At 34.6% G+C, this 14,749-nt stretch overlaps 1 protein-coding gene across 2 annotated transcripts; it reads left to right on the forward strand.

The window, feature by feature from the left end:
• On the forward strand, positions 2,749 to 7,950 carry LOC18772234 (glycine-rich domain-containing protein 1). Of its 2 annotated transcripts, XM_007208343.2 has the most exons (9): positions 2,749 to 2,885; positions 3,208 to 3,377; positions 3,681 to 3,798; positions 3,886 to 4,140; positions 4,610 to 5,065; positions 5,602 to 6,140; positions 6,398 to 6,596; positions 6,838 to 6,993; positions 7,101 to 7,950. In XM_007208343.2, the coding sequence occupies exons 2-9, from the start codon at positions 3,220 to 3,222 to the stop codon at positions 7,758 to 7,760; spliced, it is 2,541 nt and encodes an 846-aa protein (XP_007208405.1). In that variant the 5' UTR covers positions 2,749 to 2,885; positions 3,208 to 3,219; the 3' UTR covers positions 7,761 to 7,950. The 2 variants fall into 2 exon arrangements, with proteins under 2 accessions (XP_007208405.1, XP_020421086.1); XM_020565497.1 differs by lacking the exon at positions 2,749 to 2,885 and having other exon boundaries at positions 3,190 to 3,377.

The raw sequence follows: 14,749 nt of genomic DNA on the forward strand, positions 1-14,749 counted from the left end.
TTGGTGGCTTTCTACAGCTTGCTTCCTTGTTGGGCGAGAAGAGAGTCAAGTCGTCATTAATGGTGATAACCTCCTTCAGACCCTTACGTGGGCCTATGTATAATGATTACATATCTTTTTAACTTTAGTGTAACTCAAAATTATGGGCTTCTTAATTTTGGGCCTCATATTAACTTATTTTATACTGATAGCCCACGAAGAAACAGGGCCCTTTGGTTTTGAGAGAAAAGACAAAGGTTTTTGGGCTTGGACCTTCTTAAAATATTCTTTTTTGGAAAAATAAACTATTTTTTTTATCCATTTATCAAAACTGGGTATAAATACCCTGCAAATCAATAACAAATTCAGTAATATTTAATTGATTTCTTTACCAACGTGAATTGCCAAAGTTGAATTTTACCAGCATAAAGAAAAAAGAAAAACGACATGATTGCTAGGTTTTTAATGTTTAGCACTCTGAGCATACCTTGAATTGCAAATTGGTAGTGGGGGAGAAAGATGTAGGGGGAGGCGAGAGATAATATGCTTGATTTTTGTCATTTTTTAAAATTTGTTTCAAAATTGTTTAATTTTTTAATTGTAGTGATTTGACTTAATGAAATTTTTTATAGAGTTACACGTAAGTGGTAAATTGCTACACTTTATAAAGTTTAGGTGGTTAATAATGAAAATTAATATTGAGAGAATTCAAATAGAAGTTTGCATTCGTTGTTCTTGTGGTTTGAAGTGCTACTACCACAAGAAGGAGGTGGTTTTATCTTGGAAGACATTTGCCATTGGAATCTTGAAGCACCAGTGTGGGCAATTTCATCTTAAAGAAATAGAACCAAATTCTAGACTCGACCGTACTTAGCTTTTTCTAAACTTCTCTTTATACTATTATTTTAATTATTTTAATTATTTTATGTATTAAATTTGGTATTTATTTGCATGAATTAAATTATGGTTTTCTTTAAATATAGCAATTAAATCAAGAATCAATTGTAAAATAATTTTCTACGTGTTCCTTTATTTGTGCTCAGCACGTTTCATGATTAATAAGTCATCAATTCTGCTACCAAAATTTATTATAATCTTAAATTGGCCTATTCATTCAACCCCTACATGTAATTTCAGCACTCTTCGTTGGTGTTTTTTTATTTTATATAAAAGTCTGAGAATTAAGCATTCTTGTACCGCACCTGATTGGTACTGCTCCCTTCTTTGTACTACAGGCACCTCTAATTTGTGTCGTACACGGAAAAACAGGAGAAAGATGTAGAGCAAGGTTACCATGCACACAGTCAGTCTCACCTAATATAAAAAAAACAAAACAAAAAAAGTTGCATACGCATGGCGTGATGGGCATATTTTGCATGCGTTTTCTATTTGTCTGTTTCTAGATTGGATAATAAGCTCAATTCTAGCAGCTATAACTGCCATGTCTTTTTAGGTCATTCATTTTGCCTTTTACATCACCTTCTAACAGAAGCGAGAAGAAAGCTGGCCCGCTGTTGTTGGGAAGTGAAATTACATAATTGTACATAGGGACTAAATTAGTATATATTATTATTTTGATATTTAGGAATTATTTATGTTTTCGGTTTCTGATATATTATATATACACACCGTACACACGTATGTTGGTTGGCCCAACTTGAATTTAGATTAAGGACTTGTGGTTGAAGATTGGCTGCCTATAAATTAATCATTAGCTAAGAGATGCACATAAGATGTTGAGATGTTGAGATGTATGCTCAATTATTGTTATCCCTAACCATTTCTTTAATTACTAATCACTTTGCAAAATGCTTCTTGCTTAATTTAATAATTTTTAATCAACAGAGTCTAACTCAGTGGAAAAATATATTGACTTGCAGATCAGTAGTCTCACATTTGAACCTTAATAGTGTGTGTATGTGAGCAACTATTTTTCCCTTATAGTTTAGACTATTGTTTCTCTTTTTTTTTAATACACTATCAAACACTTGTTGAATGACCCTTTCCATCTTTATAAGGGTCCACAAGAACCTAAGTTGGAAAAAAATTGAAGCTCGAGAACTTGTTCTAAATTTCTACACTTCAATTAATATTTAAAGGATTAGAAAAATATACAATCAATGTGATTTGTTATTTGCAAACCTGAGTATAAATTAGTTTAATAGGATAGTAGGTATGGTCTTGTACCCGAATTCAAATCTCTTATCCCATAAAAAAGATTTAAACAACTTAATTTTATTGCAAAAGGTCCCATATTGAAATCCTGTGCACGAGCTCATCACAGTCGTTGTTTAATAAATAAAGAAAGTGGCCTCTAAATGACCTTATGCATTAACTTGTTCATATGTGACGAATAATAATGAGGGAGATTTATTATTATATTTAATATAAGGGTTTAAATTATTAAAAATCCTTATATGATAGAAGCACACTCAAAATTCATTTATAATATAATAAAGAGACTTTTAACTTTAAAAATTACAAAACTGTCATCAATTTCTTAAAACAAGCCCAACTCCAAAACCTCATAAATAAATAAAAAAATCTAAAACACTCAATAAGGCATCAAAGTAATTTAATAATTAAAATTAAATTCAATAAATATCTCTAAGTAAAAGGGCAAATGGAGAAAATATTAGTTACCTGGTAATTATCTGAAACATAAAGGGTATTTCTGTCATTTAAAAATAACTTGTACTGAGGATAGGACGATCCTCCGTGTACTATTTCAAATTCCTTACTATAAATATCTGATCGAAAATCTCTATTTTGTAGTAAATTATAATAAGAAGAAAAAAGCCGAAGAAGCTTCAAAAAAATCTGTCTTCAAATTGCGCGTAACAACTCTCCGGTGCGAAGTCAACTTTCCGGCGAACTGGTCAAACTTAGGCTTCCAATCCTTTCTGGTAATTCGAATTGGCATTTGATGTTTTGAAGCTCTCTCTATTTGTTTTCGAAGCTTTTTTTTATTGTTTTTTTTATTTCTCCGATCGGCTTCTATTTTCGTGTTAATTACTTAGTGAATAAACAAAAAATGGAAAATTGAGATTTTTCGCAAGCTTGTGTGCATGAATTTTATGCTGGGTCTTTACTGTGGTTATGCGTTGACTCTGTGTTATTTGCTTTTGAATTTCAAGAATCTTGAAGCTTTCTATTTCTATTAGATTGATGATGAGAAATGGAAACTACAATTATGAAGGTACTGAAATTTGGTGTTCCTTTTGTTAGAGAAACTGAGAGATGGAGAAGGAACAAGAGGTTGAGTGGATCAAAGCTCAGAACATTGGCATAAGCGTAGACCTTGTGGCTGCAGCCCAAAAGCAGCTTCTGTTTCTTGCTGCTGTAGATAGAAATCGGTTTCTATATGAAGGGCCTGCTCTTGAAAGGGCAATCTATAGGTACACATCCTGTAGATTTGGTTCAGTTCTTCAGTTTTTGGGTGCATTAGATTCTTGGGCAGTACCAGTACCAGATCCCATTTTTTGTTTTTCATTTGTAATATTTTAATATTGTTTTCTGGTTTCCCATTGTTTTCAATTCTGGTTGTTCGATTGTGGTGGAGTAGGGAGTATGTTTTTTTTATATAGCTAATCGGGTTTGCTTTATAGTCTCAAAAAATGATAATCTATTTGTGTTTTCAATTGGATTTTCATTGTGGCATTTGATCTTTACACTTCATGTTCCAAAAATTCTATTTTCAGGTATAATGCTTGTTGGCTTCCGATGCTTGCCAAATATTCTGAGTTCCAAATTTCTGAAGGACCTTTGGTTGTACCTCTTGATTGTGAATGGATTTGGCATTGTCACAGACTAAATCCAGTAGGCTTCTCTGAACTGTTAGGGTCCTGGTTATCTTTGTTTGATGACTTGAATTGCTAAGCTTAGTGTTTTTGGTTTGTTATTCAGGTTCAATACAAGACTGACTGTGAGAAACTTTATGGAAAGATCCTTGACAATTCTAATGTGTTATCCTCGGTTCAAGGCTCTTGTAAAGGGCAGACTGAAGAAATTTGGAATAGTATGTATCCAGAAGAACCCTACAACTTAGACTTAAATAAGGCATTGTCAGAGGATATATCTGAACGGATTTCTGGACTTGAAAAATGCACCAAATATGATCTGATTTCAGCTGTTAAAAGACAGAGTCCTTTCTTTTACCAGGTAATATGAGATTGCAGCTAATACAATGGATAGAATACGTATGTTGAGTTATCAAATGTTAACAGTAATATGTCTTGGAATGAAGTGCTTATATGGTTCCATATTATCGGTATAAAAGGAACTATCATTTGGAATGCTTTTAGATTGGAACACATTCTTAGAGTCTTATTTGGTGTTGTGAGGCCATCGAAAGATTTCCTTGTGGTAACTGGATGCAAGGAGAATTTATATAGTATGCTATTACCTGCATGCATTTCAAATTCAAGGGTCGAAAGAAGCATTGTGCAATTATCATACATTTTAAATTTAGTTGCATAATGTATTATATAGAGATTATCCTTCTTTCACATAACACCTGTAGCCACAAATAAACACACCAACACCCACCCGAATGATGCTCCCCTCTAACTGTCCATTTTTCTGTTTCTTTGCTTCTTCTGGCTTACCTGCCTTTTTGTGTTTTTGACAGGTATCCAGACCCCATATGAACCATGATGTATTTCTTCAAGGGGCTGTGGCTAGGTATAAAGGGTTTCTTCATCTAATCAAGAGAAACAGAGAGAAGTCTCTAAAACGTTTTTGTGTTCCCACATACGACGTTGACCTTATCTGGCATTCTCACCAATTGCATCCTGTATCTTATTGTAAAGACCTGAATGAACTACTTGGCAAGGTATTGGAGCATGATGACATGGACTCTGACAGAACCAAAGGGAAGAAACTTGATGTTGGGTTTTCTGGAACTACCAAGCAATGGGAAGAGGCCTTTGGTACAAGGTATTGGAAGGCCGGGGCCATGTATAGAGGCAGTGCTCCATGTCCTGTCACAACCACACCTTACAAATCTAGCGTGATGAGCAAGGATGTAGTTGCATCCACCGAGTATCAGAAAGTACTTCAGCTTCCCAAGGTTAAATTTGTGGAGGTAGATTTCTTAACCTCGCATGCTTTCTTTTTCCCTTTTATATTCCTTGTAATCAGGAAATACTATAGAAATGACCGAAGAGATGCCTTAATTTTAAACATGGAACTTAGTCTACAGCTTCCTCTTACTTGTGGATTCTCACTTTAGAAGTTGACTTCATGAAAAGCACATGAGGACTCCTGATCAGTCCGCTTGTAGAATGTTCCCTTAAGAATATGGATTTAGAAATGTTTCATCATTTCATTGGTCGAAACCGTAATTTACATGTAAAGATTGAATACTTCGCCTCCAGTGAAAATTGAGAACCGAGATGGTACTTTGAGCAAAATTTGAGCATGCTTTTGAATTAAGTGTGTTGATATATAAATGAGCACCGTAGCTGGCTTTCATTTCTGTTATATGTTATTGAGGCAATGCTCATATATGTGAGTACCTTTTTTTCTTTCAGATGTTAAATACGGACACATGCTGCCTCCTACCTGAGCCAATTATACTGTAATTATTTTTCCTAAGTTGTTTCCCTATTCGTTTTCCAGGTCCTTTTGGAGTTTGTTGAAGTTAGGAACTTACCAGAGGGACACAAAGGAAGTCTCTTTGTCTCATTTAGTAAGACCCAGCATGATCTATTCTTTCACGCTAAGCGGAGACTGAGTATTTTGTCCCAGTCTGGAGAGAAACAGGTTGCTTGTTTCCAGTGTGAACCTACTGGAGAGCTGCTTTTTGAACTGATATCCCATTCACCTTCCCACTTACCGATGAAAAAGACATATAAAACATTGGGTTCTACTTCATTCTCTCTTCAAGACTTCCTGATCCCACTCTCTAAATTAGATGCAGAAAAATGGTTGGAGGTGGTGCCAACTTCTGGAAATGAGAACTCGAAACCAATCTACCTTCGGATTGCTGTGTCATTTACTGTTCCAGCCTTAGCACAACATGCACTCCACATGGTTCGTTCTCGGCCATTGTCCAAAAGTTCTTGCTTCCTGCCCTTTCTTGGGAAGGATCAAGATGCTAAGAATTTCACTCATGTGATTGATGAAACTGGCACAAAGCTTATCAGTCTGCAAATGAGGTATACATGTTGGTGTGTGCATGCATTAATGTGACGATTTTCACGCATGCTGTTCCCTCTCTCTCTCTCTCTCTCTCTCTCTCTCTCTCCCCCCCCTCCCCCACAAACTGGAATGGAAACTTATACATATGTAGTATGAAAGTATGTTCAGAATGATAACTGCTTCTCGTGCAACTTGTGAATGTTTTTGCGTTTTATGATGTATTCTGAAGCTCTGACCTTTACTTTGTGCCGGCTTGGATGGATTGTATTTACAGGCATCCTGAAAAGGCAAATCCAAGGGCAAACACCATTCTTAAGAAAGAGGTGATTGGAATTACCGAGTCTGGAAAAATATCTACTCTTGCAGAGTCTGTAGGGACTGGATGGTCTTTGATGGATTCTCACTGGTTCCTTCACCCTAAAAAAGTTCCCAATGGGGATGGCCACTTCTTTGTTCTCCAGGGAAAAAATATGGTATGCGCTTATGTATTTCCAAGTCACATCGTAATTGTAGAGCTTTTTAGTTTATTTTGCTGCCGTCATACACATATATGGATGGGCTCTTCAACCAGATATAACGTTCTCTTGGTCATTGTTATTACCCACTAGCATGCACAGTAATGTTTTGGAGATATTGGAGTGCTTCATCTCGGTATGAAGATAAATTGCTGAGATGGAATACTAGATTATGTCTCCTAATTATCTCTTCGTACAGGTCAAATTATTCCGCGGAAGAAAGCTGGACTATGAATCTAAACATTGTGAGAAACATGAAAGTGAACAAGAGTTCATGACCTTGGTTGAATTCTCTGCTGAAGATCCTTACGGCAAAGCAGTGGCATTGCTTGACTTAAAATCCAGATTTGTCCAGGTACTGTATGATCAGTTTCCTTGATTTTTTTCTTTTGTCGGATCACTTCCCTTTGATTTGTCACAGTTAATTAAACACTTGACTTATTTTACTTCAAAATTGAACAGGTAAAGGAAGACTCGATGCTAGTTCCTGGGATCACGTTGGCTTTCATATTTTGCGATATGCTAAAGAAGGAAGGATATGATGGCTTTTCTGTTAATGCGAAGGAGATAGGTAATGTAGCTGAAGAAATTAATGAGAATCATGAGGAAGGCAAAACAACCAACCTGACCTCTTCAGGAGTGACCGAAGGAGGGCTGAATAATGAGGTGGCTGAAGATGTAGTGATGCCGGAAAAAGGTGGAGGCTGTGGTGCAGGATGTGGCAGTGGGTGCGGAAATGCAATAAGGAGTGCCTCTGCTGGATGTGGCAGTGGTTGTGGTGGAGGATGTGGCAGTGGTTGTGGTGGAGGATGTGGAAGCTTGGTGAAGAGTGGCGGCTGTGGAGGGTGTGGTGGAGGTGGTGGTTGTGGTGGTGGTTGTGGTGGCGGATGTGGAAGCATGCTGAAGAGTGGTGGCTGTGGTGGCTGCGGTGGTAGTGGTGGATGCGGTGGTTGTGGTGGTGGGTGTGGAAGCATTCTGCAGAGCGGTGGCGGATGGGAAAACTTATTCAAGGGCAGTGGTTCTGGTGATACATGTGCTCATGCAAACACGTCTGGTAACTCATTCGCTAATCAACACCCAAACGAAGCATCCGCTCGTGTGAATGAGGTAGCCGTTGCTTGATTCCGGAACATCAGCATGATGAAATTACATGCATCATAATAAAGTTTTATGCAGCGCTCATACTTCTTGTATGCTCCATTGTCAATCCTCAAATTCTTGTTGTATGCTATCATCTATTGCGTTGTAAATTGTATCATATGAAATAAAATAGAGCGTTATAATTGCGCATATACCTTCCATTCCGTTTGAACTCTCGTGCTCTCTGTGGTTGCATTGCATGTAAATATAAATTTGGGTTGAATATTTTGTAGGAAGAGGTTCATGTAAATTTTTTATTTTTTGGGCCGAAGTTAGGAAGGGGAAGGGAAGCTCACACACATGGTTACCATGGGAACTTGAACTCAGGACCACTTGGAAGCACATCAAAAGCCTGATCCAATCCAACTAATACCCCTTTGGTAGATTATATGTAAATTGAGTTGAATATTTTGGAGTAAAAAAGGTTTTCGTTTTGGTTTCTTTCATTTTTCAAAATAACTATATTAGAAAGCCTAGAGAGAGGCAAATTACAGCCAATCTAGGCCATCTTCCGGCCAGATCAAGGTAAGTAAACGTGATAAATTTTTAGTAACGGCTACTTTCAAAATTAAGAGGTATGGTATTAGAATGGATATTTTGAAAGATACTCCATCCTTTCTTTGATCATGTTTATCAATGATATTATTTTGTTTATCAATGAGGCAAATTCTAATGGGAAAACACCTATTAGAAGGAAGAGCTGGAAAAGATATAATTTCTGCTTGATTTTGGCATTATTTTCTTTTTCTACTTTTATAGAAGAAACGGAAACGTAATTGTGAAGCAAATTACAAGAATAAAAATGTTCCTATCCTAAGGGGAAGTATCATACTACCAGGAATAACTAGCATGCATCTTGAAAGGAAAGATAATTTATTTTGAAATAATAATAAAAACCCCATAAAAGAAAGAAAGTATGCGTTTCCATTCCTAGTTTTGCAGCCGACGTGATTGAAGACTATAGGGTTAATTCTCAAAAGTCAACTCAGCTTTATATATTTGTAGCAACGTAATTAAGGTCAATTAATTCCCTAAAAATACCATATATATTTTGAACGTAATTATATATTTATGACTATATATTTTGACTCTCTATATAAATCGCACATCGTCCTAACTTTTTAGCAGAATAAGTGAAGTGAATTCTAGAAAAAACGATGGCTAAGTTTACAATCCCTTGTTTCGTCCTCATTTTGGTGCTCTTGTCAACCACCAATGGTTTGTTTCAATAATCTTCAATCATATATATTTTGTTTTTTTTCCAGTTAGTTAGGCTTTTCAACTAAGTATTTACAATCTCCTATATATATGGTCAAACAGATGTCCATGCATGCAAGCTATTTGGGTTTTTTTTTTAAATTTCTTTTTCCTTTTTGGTTGATCATATCAGTGTATGAGTCGATAAAAAACTCATATTATTGGATCAATTTTAATTACTATTAATTTAAGAATTTAGAGTTTATTCAAGTGCATAAACTCATGTCTACACTTGTTTTTTCCGTAAATATTTTGTAATATAATTTTATGTATTGCACAAGTCCATGTTACTATATTGATTACCATTTTTCGCTTAAGAGGCTTTTTGTTTTTTAATTTTTAGTTCATGTCGCGCTAAGACTATAATCTTTTTGAAGAATTAATTATTTGTTTTTTTATTTTTTTATTTTTATAATTTCAGTTTGGAAGATAGCAACTGTTGAAGGTTCCAAGTGTTGTACTGATCATCCTGAACTTGGAAAGTGTGTCCCTGGTGCAGATGACAACCCAAACAGTGGAAAATGCTGGAAATTTTGCACTTCAGGTTGTGAGAAAGGAGGCATCTGCAAACTATTTGGCGACCATCATCATTGCCATTGCTTATGTTGATTTTCTTTCAACGCTATTCCATAATATTATTAATTAGTTAACATTTTTATCTAAGATCCTTAAGTTGGCTGGGTAGGGGGGCTCCTCCCCTACTAGCCTGGATCGTCATCTCCAATTTCAAGCATATGTACCCTTCTTTAGTTGAATAAAATTATCTTGGCTTTTTGTCATTTTTGTGTGCTCAGGCTTCCCATTGCAATGTACCATCTTGGGTTCTTCACATAGATGTCCTTTCAACTTTTATATCCTAGACATAAACTTACGTAATTTAAACATCTAACTAAAACCCAAACTTGTAAGATAGATATGCCCTATTAGTATTAACTAAATTACAATATATGCGATCTACCTTCATGTTTTATATTTAATTTATTTTAAAGCATGTCATTAACTCCCTGATTTTTAGCACATTAATGACTCCAATTTTTTGTTTGATGTTCCCTCTAATCCCTGAAATTTTGACAAAATAAAAACCCTCGAATTTCGACCAAAAAAATCCCTACAAATTCGACCAAAAAATATCCTTAAATCATTAACGTAGTTACATTTTTTCTTTTTCTTTTTTTACCCAAGGTACATTATTTCTATATATATATAAAATAAGTGCCTTACTTTGAAAAAATTATGTACACTTGTTATAAATTAAAGACATGTACATAATATTTTGCATAGTATAGATACTATTTTTCTTAAATCAGAATAATAGATAAATTATAATTGATAAAAGATAATAGGTAGATTATTATTGATAAAAGTTTATAAGTACAATAAAAATTTAATTAGTATATCATTCGTTTAAAAAGAAAATAAATAAATAAAAATTATGGACACTATTATTCTTAAATTTAAAAAAATAATTTAAAAAAAATGATTTTTTCCTATTTTAAATTTGACAACGACAAAAAAGGAAGAAATGTACCTTTTTCGCCAAAACATAGGAATTTTCTTAATAGATAAAAGTAGAGTCTACTTAGCCAAACGACACAAAGCCAAGAAGGGGTATCAAAATCTCAACGGAAACTGCCCTAACAAAAAAAAGGAAACAATTTGCTTAACAAATCTCTAAATTTATGCCCATTTAAAAACCTCTATTTGAAATTAAAATACTATTAAAACGACAGATAATAATGGCAATTTCTTAAAGATTACTAAGAGTGCTGCTATTTCCACCTCCTATCTTATTTCTCGATCCACCTTATCTTCCGACCTTTAAAAAAATAATTTAAAAAAAATGATTTTTTCCTATTTTAAATTTGACAACAACAAAAAAGGAAGAAATGTACCTTTTTCGCCAAAACATAGGAATTTTCTTAATAGATAAAAGTAGAGTCTACTTAGCCAAACGACACAAAGCCAAGAAGGGGTATCAAAATCTCAACGGAAACTGCCCTAACAAAAAAAAGGAAACAATTTGCTTAACAAATCTCTAAATTTATGCCCATTTAAAAACCTCTATTTGAAATTAAAATACTATTAAAACGACAGATAATAATGGCAATTTCTTAAAGATTACTAAGAGTGCTGCTATTTCCACCTCCTATCTTATTTCCCGATCCACCTTATCTTCCGACCCACAATGTAAATTTGAAAAAACACAATCCTATCTTTTCACCCACCATTATTCCTAAAATACCCTTTAATTATTAATTTATGCAAATTCTCTATTTTTTTTTAGTGGAAACGATGTATTTATTTCAATAAAACTGAAACAGATTACAACATATCCTCCTCAACCAACAAGTTCTCGATGAATGCAGGAGGGTCCCTATCCCATGAGAACATGTCAATTGATGAAATAGAAAAATATGAAAGACTATGTGCCACTGTATTGGCATCTCTAGAAACAAAACAAACTGAAGAATTATTTAGTTGCTGAAACAAACAAAAAAACGACAGTCTTCGATTGATACACCTATTGATGAGCTAGTTGTCTTTAATATTAGATCATTATTAAAATACACTTTAACCCCATATCTATCATCCTCGCCCATCTCCAACACCAACACCAAACTCCTCCTTACCCTTCAAAAAGCCAACATGTTATTACTAGAAAGCTATTAGAGCATCTCCAGGAGAGTATCCAAATTTTAGCCAAATTCTAGCTAAAATAGCTAGAAAGCTGTTATAGCAAACCACTTAAAAGGTGTTTCCTCCAGCAATTTTCTCTATTTTAGCTAATCTGAAATATTTTATTATTATTTTCTCCTTCTCTTTGTCCATCTTCCTCTTGCAAATCCAATATATTTAAATAAATAAAAATGTAGAAACCTAACCCCACCAACCTCCTAAATGTCTCTCTCTCTCTCTCTCTCTCTCTCTCTCTCTCTCTCTCTCTCTCTCTCTCTCTCTCTCTCTCTCTCTCCTTTTTCTCTCTCCTCGTAGCCAAATTCTCTCTCCTCCTTGCTAGATGTAGATAGCCAAAAGTTGGTTCTCTAAAATAGAGAGCCAATCTCCAACAGACTCTATATCCTCTCATCCCTAGCTACTTTGGCTAAAAAAAAGGAAAATTCTCCTCCAGCAGACTCTCTACTTAGCTCTTTGTTTCGGAGAACCAACTTTTGACTATCAAATGGAGAAATGATGAGCGAAGGGGCAATACCAAGCAAATGGAGAACTTTTTTAAATTAATCTAAAAATATTGAAATATATATATATGTTGTCGGGGACGGGAGGGTGTTGCCTAGCAAATGGAGAGGTGGGAAGGAGAATGATGAGCGAAGGGGCAAGACCAAGCGGGAAAGAAACAAATGAAACCAAAATCTAATACAAGGAAAACCCCACAAGGCACTACCTACTGAAACATTCAAAAACATGAAGGTAAGGATTGTTCTTGAGATATATATATATATATATATATATATATATAGTCAGGTGGATCAGAGTTGGGGTGGTGGGTTGTTGGGAGAAAGAGAGAAGAGAGAAGGGTGGTGAATGTTGGCTGGGATTGGAGATGGATGGTGGCTGGTGGTTGGGATTGAAGATGGTGGTGGCGGTTGGGATTAGAGTTGGGGTCTTTCTTTTTTTTTTTTCTTTTTTTTATTTAGTTTTGCAATTATTGGTTTAACTTTGAATTGTATTCAAATAGTCATGTTTTTTTAAAATTAATATTTAAATTTTTTAAAAAAAATTAATGGACAATATTGGCTAACGATACTAAACATAAGAACCGAATTGTCCAAATTGAAAACACAGGGACTAAATTGGCCAATGTGATAAAACACAGGGACCATTGTTGTATTTAATCCCAAAATGTAATTAGGGGTACGTTTGGAATTTGAAAAGTAAAATAAATCATATTTTAAGCTTGATTAGGTAACTTAATGAGCTGGATCCTAAGGTTTACTTATAAAAATCATGTTTTATTTATAGAAATATAAGGTTATGGGTTGCAGGTAAGAAAATTTTTAGTTTGAAGGGGAAAATTCAAATTTATTTTTTTCAAAAAATACACTCGATAAAAAATAATAATAAAAAAACAAGAAAAAGAGAGGAATCAAACATAGGAATCTCGGGTGCAAAGGTAAATGCTCTTAACCACTCGAACTACAAGCTCTTTGCATGTACCTCCTTTAAAATACGTAACAATTAACATGTTATTTCCTCCATTTTTTAGAAGACTTTCAAGGTTCTGTGATAATTTTTTTATTTTTATTTTTTTTTTGATGAAAATTAGGATTATTGCTTTCTTGATAAATAAATATTGATAATATATGCTACGACTAGGTACACATAAGTGGAGGCTTGAAACAAAATTAACCCAATATGAGTAAGTATATACTTCCACTATGTTATAGTTAGAGCATCTCAGTGAGGAGATGTAAAATTAAGGGTGTAAAATCATTTTTACATTTTGTTTATATCTCCGAGAAGTGTAAATTGAGTTCTCTCTAATGGTGAGATGTGAATATGGGGATGTATACTTTGGCAAGGGACATGCCCCAAAATTATGCGATACAGAGGCTTACAATACAAAGGACGTGCCCTCAAGAGATAACAAATCCCGTCCCCAACTAATGACAAACCTAACAAGTAAGCCTTGGTTACTTGTTTAGTTGTTTTATTGGGCCTCTGGCTCTGTTGTGTACCGAAGAAATGAGTCCAATAAGGGTTTAACAAGCAAAAGGCTGTTATAAAGACTCAATCCTTTCCGACCCAACCAAAAATAAGGAAAATAAATTCAAATTCTTAGACCATCTTCAATCATATCGAGGCTAAACTCAAATTTCCACCTTCTAAAACACAACTATTCATATATTTCATGGCCTTGCAAACTCATAATTTGAGTCTGCAACTTTATTAAATTGTTTAAGAATAATTAACTCCTACTCTTTTTTTTTGTTAATTTTTTTTTACATTATTTTTATTTCAACATTCGTGATTTAATTTTCTGAACATTTTAACCTTAAAAAATTAAAATTTCAAAACATAATAGAATTTGACTTCAAAAAAAAAAAGTTTGCCTTATAAAAAATAATAATAATAATAATAAAAAACTCTGCTTTCAAATTGGGCCATTGGATTGCAATGGCTCTTTTGTCCATAAGCTACCACTTGTCGCACAATAAGAATGCAAGGGGGACAGCTTTGTTGCCACGCCAAGCCCGCCTCTTTTTCCTCTTTACGTGTGTCGCAAAATAGGGATTTGGGCTTCACACAAATTACTTGTTCAGGCAAAACTTCTGGAATTCCGCTATAAATTCCATCAATCTTAAATTTTCACCCCTTAAAATACATGGGTTGGAGATGAATTTTGGGCTCAAAACTCAAAATTTGAGTTTCTACCCTTGGGTTGGAGATGGTCTTACATACGAAAATCTATTCTAAACAAGTTTTTATTTTTATTTTTTAATACAAGCAATTGGGAGACGGTGTTTACACAAATATTTATTAGGTGTCTAGGGTTTTTGAATTTCTACCTACATAAGTGGAAGTGGAAGAGCTCAACTAACTGAGTTTAGGGATAGCAACGAACCAGACAGGAGCCGGGTATGGCAATACCATTCCCTTTCCTCTTCCAATCCCCAACGTCGTCCCCTATAAAAATTATCGGGGAGTCCCCTTCCTCGCCCCTATCAAAGAGCTATCCCCCAAACTTGCCTCGAATC

This window comes from Prunus persica, chromosome G6, assembly GCF_000346465.2.
Source record: "Prunus persica cultivar Lovell chromosome G6, Prunus_persica_NCBIv2, whole genome shotgun sequence".
NCBI lineage: Eukaryota > Viridiplantae > Streptophyta > Magnoliopsida > Rosales > Rosaceae > Prunus > Prunus persica.

Coding starts and splice junctions, on each gene's coding strand:
- LOC18772234 (XM_007208343.2), top strand. CDS start 3,220: ATGGAGAAGGAACAAGAGGTTGAGTGGATCAAAGCTCAGAACATTGGC. Junction 3,799..3,885: donor ATTGTCACAGACTAAATCCA/GTAGGCTTCTCT, acceptor TTTGTTATTCAG/GTTCAATACAAGACTGACTG. Junction 5,066..5,601: donor CCAAGGTTAAATTTGTGGAG/GTAGATTTCTTA, acceptor TTCGTTTTCCAG/GTCCTTTTGGAGTTTGTTGA.